Source organism: Macrotis lagotis, chromosome 4 (assembly GCF_037893015.1).
Source record: "Macrotis lagotis isolate mMagLag1 chromosome 4, bilby.v1.9.chrom.fasta, whole genome shotgun sequence".
Lineage (NCBI taxonomy): Eukaryota > Metazoa > Chordata > Mammalia > Peramelemorphia > Peramelidae > Macrotis > Macrotis lagotis.
The window spans coordinates 12449450-12472605 of NC_133661.1; the positions used below are offsets into that span (position 1 = coordinate 12449450).

General features: G+C 42.1%; 1 protein-coding gene across 2 annotated transcripts; it reads right to left on the reverse strand.

The window, feature by feature from the left end:
• Window positions 1–1454: 1454 nt before the first annotated feature.
• Window positions 1455–23156, reverse strand: MINPP1 (multiple inositol-polyphosphate phosphatase 1). Of its 2 annotated transcripts, none has more exons than XM_074232256.1 (5): window positions 22583–23156; window positions 22121–22318; window positions 16001–16098; window positions 14099–14232; window positions 1455–6991 (listed from the first exon to the last, which is right to left on the reverse strand). In XM_074232256.1, the coding sequence occupies exons 1-5, from the start codon at window positions 23154–23156 to the stop codon at window positions 6595–6597; spliced, it is 1401 nt and encodes a 466-aa protein (XP_074088357.1). In that variant the 3' UTR covers window positions 1455–6594. The 2 variants fall into 2 exon arrangements, with proteins under 2 accessions (XP_074088357.1, XP_074088358.1); XM_074232257.1 differs by having other exon boundaries at window positions 1457–6991; window positions 22893–22971.

Genomic DNA, 23156 nt, shown 5'->3' on the forward strand with positions numbered 1-23156 from the left:
TCATTACTTCTCAGAACCTTTCTTTCAATTTAACCCCATACTTGTTTGGCTTCTCTTTTCTTACTTTGCCTTGGCTGGCCAAGTACTCTCCAGTGAATCTCCTTAGGTTCTTCTTTAAACGCTGCCCTCCCCTTCCATCTTCTGATTGTCTTTCTCTCTGCTCCTCCTTTCTTGGCAGAAGATTCTTTCTGGGGCTAGGAGCTTGAATATTTTTCTTCTTCGAATTTTTCTCAATTTATTCCAAATTTAGTCAAATTATCTTCTCTCTAAATCCAACCTTTGCTAGTTCAAACCTTTTCAAGTTACTACCTCCTTGACTTCCTTCTTTAGCTGATATCCTTCTCCCACAAGTGCCAGAAATAGATGAAATCTTAACCCTATAATTAGGTAGTTGTCATACTCTATCAGCTCCCTTTGAATCCTTTACCCTTTATGTCATTGCCAGCAGCATCTTGCCAAGCCCCTAATCTGGGTTACACTCACAATCCAACTTTACCATTTCAATGGTGAGTGAATACTGCTAGAGGGTATGGTTCAGATGCACTGAATGATTTTACATGAGTGTGTGTGTGTGTGTGTACATACATACATACATATATATATATATATATATATATATATATATACAGAGAGAGAGAGAGAGAGAGAGAGAGAGAGAGAGAGAGAGAGAGAGAGATTAAATGTTACATAATCCCAATTGGCCCTTGTCTTGCCCAGAAATCCCCTGCAGTGGAATATTCAAGGCCTTCCCAAACCAGGGGGATAACTTAAAACCTAAGAAAGAGGCCCAGGAGCTCCAGATTGATTATATAGGTGTGTGATTTACATAGGGTAGTTTGGGGCAGCCAACCAACACAGTGAATTCCTGCAGAGATCCCAAAAAACAACCATGTAGTCATAGAAATCAAAGGGAGGAGGAACATAGAGTATGTTCATGTGGATTTGCTGAGATTTTGTTTCTCTGCTCAGTGTCCTATCAGCACTTTTTTGGGTTGAAGTCCCAGATATGTATTAGGTAAGATCATGTCCTGGTGAGCATGACCTCTCGGCTTTCATCAGTCTTTGCTTTCACAATAGAGACCCCCACAGCCTCTTCTCTTCCGAAGAACTCTGCCTTGACTCTCCAAAGCAGCTACCCTAAATCTGCTCTATCTTCAAACTTCCTCTACCAACACTTGCCCTTTCCCTTCCTTTTTTTATCCAGAATGTTAATTTTTTTAACACTGTAGAAAAATTTTATTTAGTTTTACAATTTTCCCTCTAATCTCGCTTCCCAACCCCCACCCCAGGCAGTCTGTTAGTCTTTATATTGTTTCCATTGTATACACAGATCTAAGTTGAATGTGATGAGAGATAAATCATATCCTTAAGGAAGAAAAATAAAATATAAGAGATAGCAGAATTACATAATAAGATATCAGTTTTTTTTTTTTATTAATTAAAGGTAGTAGTCTTTGGTCTTTGTTCAAAGTCCACAATTCTTTCTCTGGATACAGATGGCATTCTCCATCATGGACAGCTCAAAATTGTCCCTGATTGTTGCACTGACGGAAGGATCAAGTCTATCAAGGCTGCTGTTAGGGTGTACAATGTTCTTCTGGTTCTGCTCATCTCGCTCAGTATCAGTCCGTGCAAATCCCTCCAGGCTTCCTTGAATTCCCATCCCTCCAGGTTTCTAATAGAACAATAATGTTCCATGACATACATATACCAATTTGTTAAGCCATTCCTCATTTGGAGGACATTTACTTAATTTCCAATTCTTTACCACCACAAACAGGGCCAGCATGTTAATTTTTTTTAAATGCTTCTCCTCTCTCCTCCCTCTTCCTGATATGGTATGCAATCTGATATAGGTTATACATGAGCAATCATATGAAACATTTCCATATTAATTACTTTGTGGAAGAAAGGAAAGAAAAAGGGGGGAAGCAAAGGAGACAGAAAAAAGATACAGAAAGGAAAAAAAGAAAAGAAAAAAATGGATGTTTCAGTCTGCATTCATACTTCCAACAATTTTTCTGGGGACCTGAATAGTATTTTTCATCATGAGTCCTTTGGGATTGTCTTGGATCTTTGTATTGCTAAGAATAGCAAAGTCATTCATAACTGATCTTTGTACAATGTTGTTCTCTGTACAGTGTTCTGGTTCCGTTCACTTCATTTTGCATCGCTCATTTGCATTCATGTTAAATCTTTCCAAATTTTCTGAAGCCATCCTGATCATTTCTTAGAGCACATTACCATCACATTAACTTATTCAATCATTTCTCAATTTATAGGCATCACCTCAATTTCCAATTCTTTTCAGCACAAAAAGCACTATAAACACCCTCATGCAGAGGTCCTTCCCCCATTTTTTAAACATTTCTTTTGGATACAGACCTAGTAGTGGAAATTGCTCTCCAGAATGGTGGGATCAGTTCATAACTCTACCAATCCTGCATTAATGTCTTAATTTTCCCACATTTCCTTTAATATTCATCATGTCCCTTTTCTATCATGTCAGTTAATCTGATGGGTATAAGGTGGTACCTCAGGCATTTTAATTTGCATTTCTCTAACCAGTCAGTGACTTAGAATATTTTTTCATTTAGCTTTAATTTATCTGAAAATTGTCTGTTCATATCCTTTGGCCATTTATCAATCAAGGAACAACTTGTAGTCATATTATGTGACTGTTCTCTATACATTTGAAAATTGAAGCCTTTAGCAGAAATTTTGTAAATTTTCCATTTTTTGCTTTCCTTTTAATCTTAGTTGCATTGAGTTTATGCAAAACCTTTTTAATATCATCAAAATTAGCTACTTTATATCCAATAATGTTATCTCTTAAAGAATTTGGTCTTAAATTCTTCCCTTATCTCTAGATTGACAGGTAAACTATTCCAGTATTCCTTGCTCCTTAATATGTTTATGGTATCACCCTTTATGTCTAAATCATGTACTTATTTTGAGCATATCTTAGTGGACAGTGTGTGGAGAGATGATGGGCCTTTGCCCAATTTCTGCCAAACTGCTTTCCGGTTTTCCCAACAGTTTTTGTCATATAGCAAATTCTTGTCCCAAAAGCTTTGATCTTTGGAATTAAGGTAATCTACTGTTTTGATGATTACCTTTTTATAATAGTTTGAAATCTAGTACAACTAGGCCACCTTTCTTCACAATTTTTTTCTTTAATTTCCTGGATATTCTTGACTTTTTATTCTTCCAGATGAATTATTTTTTCTAGTTATATAAAATAAGTTTTTGGTAGTATGATTGGCATGACACTAAATAAGCAGATTACTTTAGATAGAACTGTCATTTGTATTATATATGAGCACCCCCTTCCTTTCAACAGAGGAACTGATTTCCTCATTTACTGAATAGAGAGGCTATACATCTTCTCTATTCATCGAAAATTCCCATTTCTCCACTTTTGTTCTGATTTCAAAATGTTCAGAGGAAGATAAATAAGTTCCTATGGGCCAAAATTCTAGAAGGAAAGTCTGTCCAGAGAAATTGAGAAGACACTCAAGGATGGAATTCTCAAGACACAAGGGAAAATAATTCCAATGAGGAAAAAACAAATGGTCCAACATGAAACATTTATTTTCAAGCTTACACATTATAAAAGGCTGTAAATTCCAGTCACTACAAATTGCAAATAAATACCACCAAGTGCTCTAAAACCTTACAGGTCTGTAAGGTGATCTGGACCTGTGCAAACTCCCAAATACTAAATAGCTTAAAAATACATACTTCCATTTTATTTTGAAAGCTAAACTTAAAACTTAAATACACAAAGTAAACGTCAAATGGGTTGTTATCTGCACGACAAATTCAAAGTATAAAACATGCAGGAAAAAAATAACCAAGCTTTGCTATTTTGGTAAACACTTCACTTATATATGACTCCAGCGTTAGACAGAGATGAGGATAACTGATCACAAGATGTTGATAGTACCAATGTCATTTCCAAAAGCACAATGGTGAGTTTGCACTGCCCTACTCGATCATTTGATGGAGTGAAGCAAAAGCATGCCTTCTTACAACTTAAAAGATCACTCTTATTTATCACCATTAATTTTCATCACAAAATTCTTTAATTTCAGTCAGTTCCAAAAGGGAAAAATAGCACCACAACCAAAAATCTCCCGTTTCAATAAACATTACCATCTCACTGCTCTCCCCCAAACATCTCAAGTGATAAGGAACGCAAGCATGCTAACTATGTTGTCCCCTACTGGACACTAAGGTCAAATGAGTTGTATAAAATTTTACAATTTCTTTTTTACCCGTTTTCTAAAGTAAGCATTTTTAAATTCACTCTATAAGGACTGGTTCAGTCAACTGCTCCAAAGTCATTCCTATCTTATCAGGCTCAGTGTAAAGCCCCAACTTCATACATGGTCCAAGGATTTTAGGAAAAGCCAGAAAATCTTCTGAAAAAGTCCCATTAAATAAAATCTCTTTGGAATACAAAGTTGTCCATATATTTTAAAACGAAATTATATCATGTCACCTTTCATCATTTTCCTACTTGATTAAATTTACTGGCAAGTACAGCATTCATCTGGCTTTTTAATCATTCCTCCCAACTACAAAACAAGTGCATCAGATGAAGCGAATTTTCGTGAATATTCTGGATAATCATCATTCTTCAGAAAAATCTCAAATCATGGCTTAAGATCTATTTTATCCACCATTTCTAAGCTGTGCCCACCCCTGCCAGCCTGGATCACAAAAATCCACTCACTCCTCCCCAGGACATATTTTAAGAGGTGATGCTGACCACGAGGACATAAAAGTCAATACAGGGGCAGGTGCAGAAAGTGCTTTTAATTCTTTAACTTCATTTGTTCCTTAAGCCAATATCCAATAAAACTCCCTTTAAGCAAAATACTCTGGACACAGAATATTTAGTTAACTGAGGATGATCAGAAAACATTTTTCCTTTGGCCCTTGCAACTGAAACTATTCCTCTAATAATGCGATTTTCAACGTAACAGGATTTCTCAATGACCGAGGCTGCTCCTCTACCTCAAATCCTGAGCACTCTGTTCATTGTGTGGAGACCGAAGTGCCCTCCCCTGATGTAGCTCTTAAGAGGATGCAACAAAGGACCATTTACTTCATGAGAGTTAACGGAAGCTCATTCCAGGGCAGGATATTGTCCAGCTCTGTCTCTGGCCTCCTCGACTTAACTGACAGCTGCCCAGAGTTCAGGAGCCAAGGATCAGAGACTCTGGGATCAGTTGTGAGGGCCTGGACGTACATCACGAATCTGCCACAGGGATTTCCTTGGATGTCAGAGATTCCTCTCTCATTAAAAACTAAACATTTTAATTAACTGATGGTGTAAATTAATTCTGGTTTTCTCTACTCAATCCAATAATGTTAACAAATGTTCACAAACAACCTATTTCTCAGTTGAAAAGAATCCATCAATGTAATTTAAAAAAATTTTTTTAATATGTAAGATCTAATTCCATTTAAGAAAACTGATCTTACAATTTAATAGTCTGATTCCCTCTTGCTTCACCATTGCCCATTACCTTCCTCCTCCAACCCTTCAATGTACATCCCAAAGGAGATGGCCTACAGAGAGCAGAAAATCACATATAATTCAGATGACGTAATCATTCTTCACAGAGTGTAGAAGTCATTATTGATATCATTATTTTCATAATCATCATCATAATTATTACAAAGACAAACACTGTCTTGGCACTTAACAAAGTTATAATTTCAATTCTAGTTCAAATGAAAGGAGCTGGGCAGTTTATTTCAAATAAACTATTTCTGATGATGATGATGATGATGATGATGATGATGACGACAAGAAATGTTTTTTTTGAGAGATGCAAAATAAGAGAATAGAAACAAAAAAGCTAACCAAAGGATTAAGGAGACTGATTGCAAGTCCTCTTCCTCCATTATTGCTAATGTAAAGCTACCATCTATTAAATAATATAAGGCTTAACTAAGACACCACAAAGCACTTCATTTCCAAAGCATCAATAATACATCATCACAGGAATTCTAAGAAAAAATAATGCTAAATTCTACTTTTTCATGTCAGTCAAAATATCTTCATAAATCATACATAAAATAAATGTTTAACATTTTAACAGCTCTCAATTAGAGAAAAGTTAGTTGTCTTCCATAGAAAGTTATAATTCCAGTTGATTTTTTTTTCTGATTAAAGGACACCAGGATGATTCTCCTTGCTTAAAAGGCATGGGAGAACATCTACAAAATCAGAGGAACTGAGTTCCTAGATTTAACTGCATCTGGTTCTAGGGACAATTTGATTATTCCAGCATTTTCAAGTATCATTCTGATTTTTAAGCCAGTACTGGATTATTAATAAAATTTGAAGTCATTTCTGTAAACATTTTTAGCATCAGATGTGGCCCAGGCCACATATTTTGTGTGTTTTTTTTTAAAAAGAACATTTTCCTAGAGCTACCTTGGCACAAAATTATTTTCCCACGTACACAAATTCCAGATCCATCAGATAATACTTGGGCTTTGTGTCACCAGGTTAGAGCCGGTAACCCTGTGATGCCAACGTGGCATCCCTCCCTCTAGAAGCCACACAGTCACTCATAGTTCATCAGATGTGATGTTGATATTTGGCAAGACACACTCTTGGTCCGCATGGCAGCTCTGTAGGATGTCCTTGTAGTGGTCCTTGAGCTCCTGATAGCTGGTGACAGTGTCTGGGGAGTGAACAAAAGGCAGCGGCTCTTCATTCAGCAGCAGCTGCACCTGGTACTCTCTGCCAGGCACCTCGGCATGTTCACAGTGGTAAAGCACAAAGATGAGATTGGCTGCATAGGGGACTATGCGACCGCTCCGAAACTGACGGTGCATTTGCTCCTTGTAATTGTAAGCAGTGAGGGACTCCTTGTCCTTAAAATAGTCCATGAGAGAAAGCAGAGGCAGCAGGGTCTCCGCGTGTCCAAAGTGGAAGATGACTGGAGAAGAGATGGGCTGAGACCTGGGGAAATAATGTGAAAAACAATCAGGAAACCCAGGCCCCAGAATAGTCATCAGAGGCTCCTGGACAGGAATGCTGCTGCTCAGCCAGTGAGAACAAGATTTCTTCCCACAATATTCCCAATAAGTGGCTGCCCAGGCTTGGAAAGAAGACCCCCAGGACCTCTCAAGGTCACTCATGGTCACAGCTCCTGAGCATCAGGAATCAATTCCTTACTGTCTGTCTCTCTTAGCTTCCAGCCACCACAGCACAAAGAATTAGAAATCAAGTGAATGTCCATCAGTTGGGGAATGGCTGAAATAATTGTGGCATATGTACATTATGGAACACTACTGTCTTAGTAGAAACCAGGAGGAATGGGAATGCAGAGAAGCCCGGAAGGATTTGCTTGAACTGATGCTGAGTGACATGAGCAGAACCAGAAGAACACTGAACATGCTAACAGCAACATGAGGGTGATGATCAACCTTAATAGACTTGCTCATTCAGTGCAATAATCAGGCACAATTTTGGGGCTATCTGTGATAGAGATGCCATCTGCATCCTGGGAAAGAACTGTGGAGTTTGAACAAAGACCAAAGACTACTACTTTCAATTAAAAAACCTGTTATTTCATTATGTAATTTTGCTGTCTCTTTATACTTTATGTTTCTTCCTTAAGGATATGATTTCTCTCTCATCACATTCAACTGAGATCTATGTACACCATGAAAACAATGTAAAGACTAACAGACTGACCTCTGTAGGGGGGAGGGGAGGGAAGCGAGACTGGGGAAAATTGTAAAATCTAAAAATAAACAAATAAATAAGTAGCTATTGAGAAAATGGAAAAAAAAAACCCCAACTTCCAGCCACCACAAACCAGTTCTTTCCTTTAGTAACCCAGGAGGAGAGCAGCTGCTAGGAGCCAGGGACTTGACTTGCCCCTCACATAAATACTACTGTGGGACCCTGGGCCTCAGAGTTCTATAAAGGTGCTTTCCAGTTCTAAAGTTACAAATCCTATATTCCTAGACTTTGAATCTTCAAGTCAAACATCCCCAGCTTCTTCAAATAATCGTTGGATTCATCAGTTGCTCCATTAGTATGCTCTCTAGCTTTATCAATAGTTTTCCTAAAATGCCCCAAATTAAACCCAAGATTACAGTCTAGTCATCATGTCCAAATAGAAATGTTTCTTATGACACGTAACTGTGACTACTGCTTCCTTCCTAGAAGCTCACTACCATTCCTTTTATAATTTATTCGAAAATCTTGTTAGAAACTGTTCAAGTCCACTCCATTCTCTTCCCTTTTCTAGAAATTTTCAGTGGGCAGCACCGCTCCTTCAAGGCCTTTCCAAAAAGTTCTAACAAAGGATCTCAGCAATCATACCTGCCAAGTCTTTTAGTACCTTTGGAGATATTCATCATGGTCAAGCAACAAAGCTGAATGTTAGTTAAATGTTCTATTATTTCCTTGTTTATTTTCCACTACAGCTCTCCCTTAGTCATTTTGGTTCTAGCCTTTCTAGTCCAAAGATCATTGTCTTTGGCACAAGGAAGCAAACTAAGAAATAATCCTGCTTTTCCTTCATTCTCCCATTCACCTGAAACAGTCTTCTTTCTCTACCTCTGTCCTTTTCCCTATTACAAGGCTTCACATACACATCACAGTTCCAAATCATGTGCATTTTGACCTGGCTCTTTCCTTCTTCCTTTAGATTTTCTTTCGGTAACCTGAACACTTCTCAATGGTTTAACTCTCATTTCCATGCAGATGACTCCCAGGTCTTCATTAGGTCCAGTCCCAATGTCCTCTCAAGTTCTGGTCTCAGAACACCAATCCCTGATGGACAGTTGAAATGAGATGTCCCAGATTTATCCTAAATTCAACACAACTGAAACCAAACTCATCATCTTTCCCCTCTACACTTTCCTATTTCTGTCAGGGTTACAGCCATCCTTCTCACTGTCTCAGGGTAGCAATGTCTCCTCACTTTTACTCATCCCTACAGGCAATCAAACCTATTGTTTTGGACCCGAGTCCTGCTCTCTCCTCACACAGCTACTGCCTTAGTTCTGGCTCTCTTTTCTAGAACAAATGAGGGTAATGCATTTAGCTACAACAGAAGAAGCAAAGACTGAAGAATTCAGAGAAAGCAAGAAAGGCAGATGCACCTTGAGTGATGCAGGATCCTATGCACCCTGTGGCTTTTTGCACGTGGTGGTGAAGGTGGGGATATATTTGAAAATGAGAGTGAGGTAAACATTAATTCATGGAGAGATCCCTGTTGTATTCCCATTCCTCAGCCACACATTCAAAACCTTCTGTTTTTCTATAAAATGAAGGATGATCTTGGCACACATCAAGGGGTGGCCGTGATTTTGAAAGGATGGGCAGAGTCCCATTTTCCCAGTCCTGAGGCTGTCGACCTCTATGGCACACTGCCTCTGATATCCCCCACCTCCTGGGACCTGACTCTATCTAGCACTCCCACAGAGAGCTCAAGCTGGAAGGGGTCTCCCACATACTCAAAACTGACAACCAACAAGGTCAGTGAGCACACAGGAATGTCAGAGAGAAAATTTGAACCCAGGCAAGAACTCCTTCTCTGCTGACTTCTGAAGATGCTGGTTTCCCTTCCCCTCCTGAGAGGCTTGCTTCCCTCCAACTTTGAGGACAGAAGTCTCCAGGACAAGACCCCACCACAAAGTTTAGATAGTCCTTCAGAGTTCAAGAGTACATAAATTCCGGGAAAATTATATGAGCTAAAGTATTACAGGTGAAAGAATAAATCCAAGAACAGGTCAGGCAAATCTTCTTATAAATATGCTCATTTTAAAAGACAATGAGTGGGGCGGCTAAGTGGCGCAGTGGATAGAGCATGGGCCCTGGAGTCAGGAGGACCTGAGTTCAAATTCAGCCTCAGACAATAATTATTGTGTGGCCTTGGGCAAGTCACTTAACCCCATTGCCTTGCAAAAACTACAAAAAAAAAAAAAGATCTTACATTTGGGGCGGCTAGGTGATGCAGAAGATAGAGAACTGGCCCTGGAGTCAAGAGTACTTGGGTTCAAATCCGGTCTCAAGACACTTAATAATTACCTAGCTGTGTGGCTTTGGGCAAACTACTTAATCCCATTGCCTTGCAAAAAAACCTAATAAATAAATAAATGAATGAATGAATGAAGGTAAAATAAAGGACAATGAATTCCACTAAGAACTCTGGTGGAGAATAAATGGACAGAACTCAAAATTAAACAAAATCCAGAACTGAGAGAATCAAGGGGTACTTTTCCCAGGGCAGCATCCAACTCCAAAGGAACGTTGCGTGGGCTCAGCAGCATAAAAGTCCTATTGGGAAAAGTACCATGTCTTCCATGGCCTCCCAGCTGGTCAGCCCTTGACTCTCCATCACGCTATGACAATTGAAAGACAGATGTCGAGTGTGTCTGCTTGGCCCCAGAGGGCAGCACAAGGAGTCAGGGGCAGAAAGAGGCCAAGAAGCAAATTGAGGGCTGACCTAAAGACCATCTGCCTAACCTTCAGATCCAACCTAAAGTAAGGTATGACCCTGGGGAATAAACACCCTCCTTCACTGATGGTCTTCAAGGAGAAGCAAGGGGAGTTTCATAGTTAGGTGCAAGTATCATTACCTCTGGAGTCAGAGGGCCTGGGTTCAAATGGCACCCACCTCTTTATGAAATCAACTACATGTGACATTAAACAAGCCTGTCATCTCTCTGGTTTTAGCTTTAACATCTGCTCATGAGAACACTGGCCTATGGGGTCTCTACATCTCATGATTCAAGTTGGAAACTCACCTAGCACCAAGTGTCGAAGCTAACAAGGGGAGGTCCAGGACCTGGAGTACTTTCATGCAGCACCTGCACAATCAAGATAAAGCTAAAGAAGGCCATGCTCTCAAAGAGTTACTATTCAACTGAAGGAACAAGTGGAACCCAGCTAAAATGAGCTTCAGCTGGGGGAATAGAAAGAAAATGAGGCAATTTCCAGGAGGTGGCCTGAGTGAATGGGAGGATCAGGAGAGATGGCCCTTGGGCTACATCCTGAAGGTCATTGGGTGTGTTGGGGGTCCCACTCTGGGTGGCCTGTGTAGGGGCCAACAGATGTCCCAAGTGGGAAATGGAAGAGATTCCAATTATGCTTCAACCAAAAGTTCCAGAATAAGAACAGCATCAATCTGCATGGATGGTGAGGCAAGAGCGCCTAGGAAGCTTTATTTCCCCCCATCCTCCTCCCAATTTGTAAAGCGCCTTACCAGTGGGAACAGTTCCAGTTCAGAATGGACACAGGCAGACAGGTGGTGATGAGGGAAAGCTGCCCAGGAGCCCAGGCTGCCCGGACTAAGAGTTAAGAGAGCCCCCAGCCTGAAGAGAACAAGGGACATGTACCATGGGGGGAAAGAGCTGATCTTCCTTGAACTTAAAATCCTTTATTTCACTCCTAACAAGACCAAAGCTCCTGGAGCATTCCAGTAGCCTAGGGCTACTACAACATCCCAAACACACATAACAACCATATTGGGCTCTGCAATCATCCAGGCTAAAGACCAGCTTGGGTGATCCAATGGGACACTCAGTCTGTAGGTCAAATAGCCCCCCTCCTTTAACTATCATATTTACGAATTTCAGGATAATGATACCCAGGCTGGACAATGGCTATGGTGAAGCTGAGATCAGCTAGCAACCCAGCCTGGATCTATCAGAGGACAGGCCAATCAAGTCCCTGAAGCAGAAGCTCCCAGGAGAGGAAGGCCAGGTGACCCCCCCTCCCAAGGATGGAAGACCAAGCTAGGGGGACCTGCATTTACACAGCAGTTGAGAGAGGACCCATCAAGGGAAGGTTTTCCAGCAACCAGGCTCCTGGAGCTATTAGGACCAGGAGCTTCTAACCTGCCAGGTCTCACCACACCAGGTGAGTTCTGCCTCTAAGTTGCTCATGTGCAAACCAACAGGTAAGAAGGCAACTTTCCCATCACTTTACTCCCTGTCCTCTCCAAAAAGAATCCAAGTGGTGTCAAAACCCACTTTGGACAACTCCCAGCAGCAACTTCCCCTCTCCATGTCCCCATTTTTATGGACAGCTCCATTCTATTCTACCCCTTCAAAGCACCAAGCCCTGCCCCCGCCCCCCCCATTCTCAGGGACTCTGGCTTCCAGTTACTTCCTATCCTTTTAAATATTAAATTTTGTCATTGAAAAAAACAGCCATTTTGAACTTTTCTGTTCATCATATCTTCCCCATTCCCTCACTTTTAATCCCATTTCCCTGCCACTTCAGGGCTTAAAATCTTTATAAATCCAACACAATCAGATGTGATTGCTATAACTCTAAGCAAACAAAAAATTCAGCTGTCACATCACCAGAATGCAAACAAGAACTAGGCCTGGAGCCAGAGAGGATGGCTCTCTGGGCCCACTTGCTTACCTGAGGTAAACCTGGTCTCTTGAGGACTGTGAAAGGAAGGGGCTCGGAGGAGACGATCTTTGAGGCCAACCCCAGGATTATACATTTTCCCTGGCTTCCTTCCCATTTCAGATAAAAATCTCACTTTCCTAATACTCCTAAATGGTCTTTGAAAGCTGACTGTCAGCAAAACTCAGGGAAGGTGCCAGAAGTTTCCAGCGCCCCCAGGCAACATCTCTAAAACTCTAAATGGTAAACTAGAGTAGGCCCAGACCTGCAGATGGAGGAGCTCCCAAGACCAGTGAAATCAGATAGTCAATTAGTAAAGTTCAATCCCACACCTATAGCATGAAACAATTACCTTGGACCTGGAAGGGATGTACATTTTATAAATAATAAAACTGAGCTAGAGGCTAACTATTATGTTAGGGTCTTTCTAATCATTTAAAATTATTTTTCCAAGGAGCATTTTTGTTGAGCTAAAAAGTTGTTTCTTTTAATTTCTCACATATGTAGATATTTTATACATTTTAAATATCAAGTATGAAACACATCATGCTTAGATTTTTCAAATCATTATCCATGTAAAAAAACTAAGTTTACAAAAGGTACTATTAGAATTTCATGTCCCTAACTTCCCAACAGAAGTTGGTTCTTATCTTTATTTCAACAAACCAGTCAAAAACATCAAGGGCTCACCGCCCCCCCATACAAAGCAAAGCAGAAAAAGCTGACTGGTTCCTTGTTTGAGTAATTCGATGAAGCAGTGTTTCCTTACTGCTCAAAGGTACAGAGCTTCATTTCTAGGTCACCAACAGTTAGAGCTTTTGTGCCAAACCCTGATTACACACAGACTCTGGATTTAATTAGTCATCAAAACACAAAGAACACTGAAGCAGGAGTGGGGCCTGGAGAGTGGGCCGCAAAAAGTTCAGTTTGGGGGTGGCTAGGTGGCACAGTGGATAAAGCACCGGCCCTGGAGTCAGGAGTACCTGGGTTCAAGTCCGGTCTCAGACACTTAATAATTACCTAGCTGTGTGGCCTTGGGCAAGTCACTTAACCCCATTTGCCTTGCAAAAACCTAAAAAAAAAAGTTCAGTTTGGAGTCAGAGATGGGAAGGACCCTGTCCACCAGCACGAGACCCAGCTGGAGACAAGACAGGAAGGAAAAATGGGAAGCAAAGCCTTTCCCAGCCATTTTTCTCCTCAGAAGGGGACAGAGGAGCAGAAGCCCTCCTCCTCCAAAGCCTGGTGAGCCATATTCTGGAGGAGTGACCAAGCTCCTTTGTAAAATCTCCAGTCTGAGGAGTGATTTAAAGGGTCTCCCAGATCTCCATCTGTCTCTTTCCTTTGGTCGGTCTCTCTATCCCTTCCCTCTCTTCATCTCTGTCTGGCTTTGTAGTCTGAACTTGCTCCCCACTGCTGTTGGGATGTTACCACCTAGTAACCCAGAGCACACATTTCATTTATACTGACTGATCCCAGAGGATCAGTTCAAAGTTCAAGTGATGCCTAGTTAAAGGTATCTAAGAAAGTTCAAATGTAACTAAATGCAAAATAAGATGGTTAAAATAACATAATTAAGGCTTGTTGTAATGGGCACCTCAAAAAAACACCAACATTAAACAAAACATTATAAGGCTAGAGCAAGACTGATGATGACCAAGGCATTCCTTGTTGTTCAGACTGACTTACCTTTGCCTCTGCTCAATAGCTTCGTCCATATGATGAAATATATCCTGAAAGAGGCTGCAGCTGGACCGACTATTGATTGCGTAGCCGTACCCTCTTTTCCAATACTGCTTCAGGTCATTCAGGTATTCTAGCACCTGCAAGAGTACAGTTTTTAAAATTCCCGTTTTCCTGGTTCCACTAACAGAGGAGCCCTTGGCAGGCTCCTGAGCAGTAGATCCACTTGTCGTGGCCAAGCTATCTCACCAAGGTAGGGACCAGGCTGTTCTAAAGGCCCTCCTGGAGAGGCTAGCCCCAATCTGCTTAACCTACCAATGCTACTCTTCAAGACGAATAATGATATAGCACACGAATCACAGTTCTGGAATCAAACTGGACTTGGAATTGAAACAATACTGGAAACAAATACTAGTAAGCCCTGCCCATCCAATTTGACGTCCAAAATGTAGCAAAATCCAGGGTATAGCTTATCCCATCCAGAAACCCCCCAGTAAATTAGGTTAGCTGCCCCTCAGGAAGATACTTCAAGGCTCTACAATCATCTCTGGTATAGCCTTGTATATAGAGAGAAGTAACAACTATTTGCAAAGTCAGCCAGAAAGAGAACTAGCACAACAAAGAATACTTCTAGACATTACTAGCATGGAAAGTAGGGAATGCCAGAAATACCTATTTCTTTTGCAATTAGAAAACCATATATATACTGAAGAAGAGAAGCAATCTTTAGAAAGTGAGTCTGTCTTCCTGGCAGCTGCTTCTGGTTTGGCTCTGGTCATCTCCCCTCTGTGCCAGTGACTTCTCTTCTTGTCTGAGGTGGGTGTGACTTGCCATTATTACTCATTATATCTGTGGCTAAGATCTCAATGTAAAGTAGTTACCTTATTATTTTTCAGCTCCTTATGTCGGGTCCCCCAGATTCCCAGCCAGCTCTCTGTTCACTATCCCACACTGCCTCTTACTTCGACAGCCTCAATGCAATCCAACTATATTTCCTTTTAACATTTCGAGTCCCAGCTACTTACAGAAATCAAACTTCTCCCAAGTTCCTAACAAATTAGGCTTCATCAACTGCTGGGGCCAGAACTAATTTGCCACCTAGTGGTGAACTAGTAAAGTTATGCCATGGGTTAGACGGGTCTTGAGAAACCCAACATCCTTTTTCCAACACATAGTTCCAATGGCAAACTAGGCTTTGAGGCTCAGAAATGAAGGGAAAAGATCCATACAAAAATAATTATAGTAGCTCTTTTTGTGGTGGGGAAGAGATGTCCCCATCAATTGAGGAATGTGCTATATGAATGTAATGGAATCCTCTTGTGCTGTAAAATGAGATGAAAAGGGGAAATTTCAGAGCAATTGGGAAGACTTGTATGAACTGGTGCAGAAAATTTACATGATATCAACACTGTAAAGATCAAAAGAACAAAAAAAAAAATAAAAAAACTTGAAAAGACTTAAAAATGCTGATCAACACAATGATCAAAATTCTAGAAGCCAGATGATTAAGGCTGTGGCACAACTTGGGACACAGAGGTGAGGAATGTGACATATTTTGAGGACTTGGCAAATGAGATATGCTTTGCCTGATTATCACATTTGTTACAAGGGTTTGATTTGGTTTTTTCCCAATGGAAGACAGAAGAAAAAAAAAAGATGCTAATTAAAAAAATGAACTCAAGTTTTATTTAATCATTAATTTATCCATTTGTCAAGAGTAAGTCACCTGTTACTGTTCATTCTAAATCCTATTTAGGAGACCCATTCAAATTTCATGGAAAAGATGTAGACACAAACAGGTCACTTTAGCAGAACATTAGATTCCTAGTTTGCCTAAGCCAGGCTTTCCTACAATATCTCCACTTTAGAAGTTGTGCCTCATTAGAGGCTGCAAAACGGAACACTCACCTTTGCATCCTCTGTGTCAAAGATTTCACACCAGGGGGAGTGAATGTCTCTAATAGCCAGGTCAAATGAGCAGGAAAAAAAAGCAACTTGGATTAAATCTGGTGAAAGAGAGTAAAAATGTTGAGTTATGATTTTCTGCTATTTAAAAAAATTGTGATGTCAATGAGACTTTGTAAAATAAAAAAGATTGGACTTAATTGCTAAGGTTCCTTCCAGTTCTGAAATTCTAAGATTCTATAAGTTCCACCAAAGTAAGTTTTTTTCTACCAGGAGTCAATAAAAAAAACAAAACTAAAAAAGATAAATTAAGGCTGAAATTCAGGGGTAAAAACAAATCACAGCTTAATATGATTAATATTTAAGTTTGCTTTTTTAAAGATTTTAATTACACACATGTATGTGTGTGAGTGTGTGTATATATATATGGAGAGAGAGAGAGAGAGAGAGAGAGAGAGAGAGAGAGAGAGAGAGAGAGAGAGAAAGTAGGGAGAACAATTGAGAGGCTACAATGGGCCAAGTTTAGGTGAAACTTGAATCAAGATGGTATCTGTAAAAATTGATATTTCAAAGATGGATCTGCCAGTCCTCAAATATAGGAGGAAAGACAAAAGGAGAAGAAATCCAAGACAATTACCAAGGTGAAGAGCAGGAGTAATTTTAAAAAATGGTGAAACAGTCACCAGGAGTGAAAATAAAAACAGTCAATACTGACTATTATTACTAAGGAAGTTATAATATTGAAGATTTGTACCCCTATTCTGGCTTATTTTTGGTTAGTCTCTAAATTATGGATCTACTGACAACTTATTTAGTATAATAAACATGGAATATTATAGTTTAGGAGACAAAAAGAGGAACACTCAAGTTAATAGACTGTGCTATATGAGGTTTATATTGTATGTGATTTTATTCTGTAAATTATTCAAATCTATGTTATCAAGAATTATGGCAGAACACCACTGTATCTGGAACCAATTCTCTGGGCAAACTCATTTAAATGGAAGACCTAAAGTGTCCTAATTCTCGCTTCATTTCATTCATATTTATCAAATCCTCTTCACTTAAGGACTAAACCAAAGAATGGAACCAATCCCCTCTATCATTTCTCCGGATGCTTCTAGTTCTAAAATTCTATCACCAACGAAGATGTTAAACATGTTCCTTTCTCATTTGTATGAACTGACTGCATGAAGGGAGCAGACCTCCTAGGAGAACACTCTCTACATCACATAATGCTGTTGATGATCAGCTATGGACTCATCTCTCAGCAGTTCAGTGATCATCAAGGACAATTCTTAATGACTTGTGGTGGAAACTGCCATCCACAATCCACAGTAAAAACTATGGAGTCTGAATGCAGAGCAAAGCAAACTATCTTTTTTTTTTTTTTTTTTTAGATTTTTCAAGGCAATGGGGTTAAGTAACTTGCCCAAGGCCACACAGCTAGGTCATTATTAAGTGTCTAAGGCCAGATTTGAACTCAGGTACTCCTGACTCCAGGGCCAGTGCTCTATCCACTGTCCACTCCGCCACCTAGATACCCCAGACTACCTTTTTAAAACTTTGTTTTATGGGTTTTTTCTTTTTCTCATGGCTTTTGTCCCTTGAGTTCTGATTCTTCTTTCACAACATGACTAATGTGAAAATTATGTTAAACATGATTGTACCTGTATTTTAGATGACTAGCTGTCATAGGGATGCAGGAGGGAAGGGAGAGTGGTACAAAACTGTGGAACTCAAGTTCACAAAAAAGATGAATAGTTGAAAACAATCTTGGCAATTGAAAAAAAAAGTCCATTTTTATATTTACACTGGGTTATTTATGTATACAGAGAGAATTGCATTTAAAGAATATAGTGAGAGCAGCTAGGTGGCACAGTGTATAGAGCACCGGCCCTGGAGTCAGGGGGACCTGAATTCAAGTCTGGCCTCAGATAACTTAATCATTACCTAGCTACATGACTTTGGGCAAGTCACTTAACCTCATTGCTTTGCAAAAGCCACCCTGCCAAGCATATTGATAACATAGAGATATCATATTACATATATGTGCACATGCACGCATATACACACATGTATATACATATACATATATATGTACACATGCATAATAATGATCTCTCCATTTACAGGGCTACAGTTAAAATTAATGCTGCTCTCTGCCATGACTTTTAAAGGAAAAATTCTGTATAGGAAGTCTTAGCAATCAATTTATTCAATAAAGATATTATACTTTCAATACATTTGCTGTAAACAACACCTACACTTTGAAAAACTTTTTCAGAGGGTTGTAGTGAGGAAAAAGATGGTGCCTCTCTGTTCTGAGGACCCATAATGCCTCATCCTGGAGGAAAGACAAAGCTAAATACATCATGTACACTGATGGTGCCAAGCTCAAATAGAACAGGACCACTAACTAACCTATACAGAAGGATCCCATCTGTGGGTCCATAATTCTTGGGAAATCACACATTAACCTCATCTGTGTTCAGCTGCAGTATTGGGGTGTTTTTTTTTTAGGTTTTTGCAAGGCAAACGGGGTTAAGTGTCTTGCCCAAGGCCACACAGCTAGGTAATGATTAAGTGTCTGAGACCGGATTTGACCCCAGGTACTCCTGACTCCAGGGCCAATGCTTTATCCACTGAGCCACCTAGCCGCCCCTCAGCTGCAGTATTAATCATTTCATTAAATATTTCTCAATTCTACCATGAGCCGGAGTGGCAGGAGTGCTACTAGTAAACCCTGAGTTCTACCAACAACCCTTGTAACAGAGCATTAAGGGATCTTGCCCTTCTGTTTCTAGAACCAAAGAACCTCAGCTAACAACTTCACAAGTTGCTGTGGCAAAAAGAACTCCTCTCCTGATTTCCCAGTTGGGTGAGGGTGTCTACAGAGTGTTCTGGGGCTGCAGGGATGGTTCATGCCCTCCTGGCACTGGCTGTTATGCCACAACGATGGAGGTCCTGGAGCATGACTTTAATGGAAGAGCTCTAATCAATCATTGCCAGGATTCCCCTCTCCAAGGAGACCACAGGTCTGGTTCTGGTTTGGCATTTTGTTCAGTGTTGGGTGGCACCCATTCTCTCACTTATATCCTCAGAGAGGAGCCTGAGCCATCCAGGGTCCCAAAGGCAGTACAGTGTAGTAGACAGAGAGCTGCTGAGAAGCCAGAAACACGAGGTTCCCATCCAGTCTCTGAAACACCCCAGATGGGTGACGCTGCACAGGAGGGACAGTAAAGTAATAAATAACAGCGGCTCACCCAGATAGCCTTTTCCAGACCAGCAGGATCAGAAGCGATTTCAATATGATTGAGGAGGTTCCAAGTTCTTAAAAGAGTTTAAATTTTAATGGAAGGGAAGGAGCAAGAGGATTAGGAACAAGAGGGAGAGGGGCAGCTAGGTGGTGCAGTGGATAGAGCACCGATCCTGGAGTCAGGAATACCTGAGTTCAAATCCGGCCTCAGACACTTCCCTGGGCAAGCCACTTAAGCCCATTTGCCTTGAAAAAACCTCAAAAAACCCCAAAAGGAACGAGAGGGAGTTCTCAAAACCAGAACTGGGGGCACAGTGGTGAGGAAGGACAAGAGAGGGCAGCAGCTAACAGAAGGGTTTGCTGGGCTTTCCAGAGTTAGAGTCATATCCCTGCTGTACAAGTCAATGCCTCATCACTTATTTCCAAATATTTTATTTTCTTAAGGGCCTAAAAGACTCCTCCTCTTAAATATTTGCCTTGCATACCTAAAATTCTATCCTTGTAACAAATTCCAAATTAGAAGGTCTGAATTGATAAAAATGACACAATGACTGCCAAGTAACTGTAGCTGGGAATTCATTTGTACTTCAGAGAGAAAACCAGTTTGTTCATGTTACTCCTTCAGGACTCCAGAGATGACAGAAAGGCCAAAGAGGCAAACTTCAACAAACAGCTTAAACTTGTCTCTCTTCTCTTTCTCCTCAAAGCGCATCCCTCCAACCCACCTTCTGAACAGGTAGTCTATAGCAAGTCAAAGTCCAATGAGCTTTCAGTTGGCTCTCGCCCTTCTGTCTTAGGATTCTGAGGCACTTGAGTGGACTGACTGCTGTCCTTTCCTTAATCTTCTCCATTTTCTTCCTTCCTAGAGTTCTCCCTCTTTTTCTGACCCTCACTCTGTCTTCTGCTGAAACTGCTCCACCCTCTTCAAGACTTTGTACCTAGCCCAGCTCCCCCTTGCTTACTCCTGGAGAACTCCTGTGGACTGAACTGCCACCTACATACTGATTTACTTTTAAGCCAACGACCTCCTGCTACAGTTAGTCAGAGAGTTCCCTGGATAGGTCCCACTGGCATTTCAAACGAACTGGTCCAAGAGTAGATCCTTCTGGACTCCTTATCTACACCTGCTCCGCCCCGCCCCCCAGTTCAGTGAATGACAGTTGGAATCCCTAGTCACTTAAGCTTAAGATCCAGGAATCATTTCTGACTCTTCCCTCAGCCCTCATAACTAAATCAGTTCCCAAGTCCTATCACTTCTACTTCCCAAATCTCTCCCACCCATCTTCTATGCTTCCACCCTGCACAGATCCTACTCACTGCTGGCTTTCTTCATCTTATAACCTCCTTTGTCTTCTTGCCTCTGGTTCCTCCCTTCTCCCACCCACACTGTGCACTCCTGCTCAAAACAGAGTCTTAATCAACCTTTCTGATTATCTTTTTCTACTCCACAACCCATGGTGACGTCTTACTGCTGACCAAACTATGACAACTCTATCAGTAGCCAACCTGTCTAGCCTTCCTTCATGCTATCCCCCCTTCAAGTGCTTGAGTCATCTTCCCTGCCTGTCATGGACCACCCTTCCTATCTCACACTAGTGCAATCTTTCCTTTCTACCATAGCCTGGCTCAGATGCCACCACCTCCAGGTAGTCTTTCCACATTCCCCTGGCTGAAAGTCATCTCTCTCTACTCATTCTTCTCATAGCATTTTATCTGGACCTTGTCTTTGTACTTAGCACAAACCCCTTCATGTAGTGTCTCTTAATTTCCTCTCCATCAATGTGGGCCCAACCATTTAGTCATACCTGTTCATAACTTCTCTCCTCTGCTCTCATCCACCTGCCCAAACAATTACCAAGTCCTATTTCCCAAACTGCTCATTTAGACCCTCACTCTTTGCACCTCCAGCTTTGGGAACCCATAAACATCATACTTCAGATATCAGCATCTCTCATTTGGACTATTTCAAAAACCTCCTAACCTCTGGTCTCTTCTCACATCAATCCACCCAACCCATCACTGCAAAACTGATGGCCTGATATTTACTGCTTTTGAAACAAAGACCACCTTGCTTGGTGTGGCTCTCATAGAAGGCTGATCTTTTCTCCTACTGCTATGCTATCTGTACTGTCCCTGGCTCACTACCCATCCCCCTCCACCGGCCCACCCTTTCCTGTCTCTTCCTCTCATGGGCCTGCCCATTCTACCTTCCCTTTGACTTATTTAGTTCATATCCCACTTAACTATTTGTAACAACTGAATCTGAATTTAAATGTATCCATGACTCCCTAATAGAATGTACCCTCCTTCCTCAAGGGAAAGAACTGTTTTATCCCCCTTTGTGCCTCCCACAGTACCCAACAGCATGCACTGCATAAATAAGGGTTCAATAAAGATTAGTTGACTAATTGGGGAAATGCTCATCCCCAAGGTTATTTGCTTCCAAAAATATAAATGTCTACAAAAATGAAGATCTAAGATTCTAAGTACAAAATACATCACTAATTCCTCAGGGAACCCAACGTCTTACTCTCAGGTTCTGTAGCAGGACCAAGAAAACTGAGGCTAAAGAATCTCTCAGCTAGCGGGGGTCACACGGATGGAGCCAGCACTAAGTTTGGCAGTTTAATAATTACAGTGAGGGGGTTAGGTGGGGGAAGCTGCTCAGGGTAAGAACAGACCCTATGGTGAAAAGCTCCTAACTTCCGGCCCTGGAAACAGTAACATCCACTCTTCTAAAATAAACGAACGAACAAATCTTAAAAATAGGATTAGTCCTTCAGGTTTCCTTGCTCATTGCTCAATACGGGCAGGTAACATTATTTGCTATTTAAAATACAAATAAATATAAAGAGGTACCTCACCTGCATTTAAGTCACTCGCTGGCACCTGCAAAATATCTGCAACTTTTTTAATCGTTTTTTGCATTTCTGGCCCATTTTTGAAGGCTTCTACATGATAAAGTGCGGAATCGTTCTTTTCCACTTCAACGAGGAACTTTTCACAATGATCGAAGAACCTCATAAGTTTGTCATTTATCTTCGGCGGCCCGAACTCCATATCTGAAAGAGCAAACGAGACGAGATTTGTAGCAGGTACCGACCCTGAAAGGAATCCCTGCGGAAGTGTCATTCCCGTAACAATTTGGCTCAGAGACGGTGACGGCCAAACACGTATTCATCCGAGGCCTGGGACTGAGGATTCTGACGGCGGCAGAGCCGTCTGGGGGAACTCGGTCATCTTCGCCGCCGGCCACTTGGCGAGTCCGAGGGTCTTCCCCTCCGCGCGGCCTCGCCCTCCCCTCGGGGCCCGGGCGGCGCCCCTACCTGCGGCCGCGGGCTCCGGCCGGCCCGGGTGGCGCTGCGCCCAGAGGCCCCGCGCGAAGGCGGCCGCGCTGTCCAGGCAGCGCGGCTTGGAGCTGGACACGAGGCGCGCGCGGCCCGGGCCGCCGGGGCCCAGCAGCGCCGGGAAGCGCCGCGCCAGGCGGGCGGCCAGGCGGCGCATGTCGCGGCGGCCCTTGTCCACCAGCTGCCCGTCCACCCAGTCCTCGTAGGCCAGCGGCCAGCGGGCCAGCGCGGCGGCCGGCCCGGGCCCGGCTCGCTGCAGCAGGCCGCGCAGCGCGCGCAGGCGCCGCACCTGCTTGGCCGTGGGGTAGCGCGTGCCGTGGCGCACCAGGGCCACGAGCTGCAGCGGCGCGCAGCCCCCGGGCGCCGCGGGCGCCGCCGGCCCGGGCCGCGCCACGTCCTCGTAGCGGCTCTTGGTGCCGAAGAAGGCGCTCAGCGCCGGGGCGCGGGCCGCGGGCTCCGCCAGGGCCAGGGCCGCCAGCCAGGCCAGCAGCAGCGCGGCGCCCGGGAGCCCCAGGCCGCGCCGCCGCGGCCGCCGCCGCCGCCCCGGGAGCAT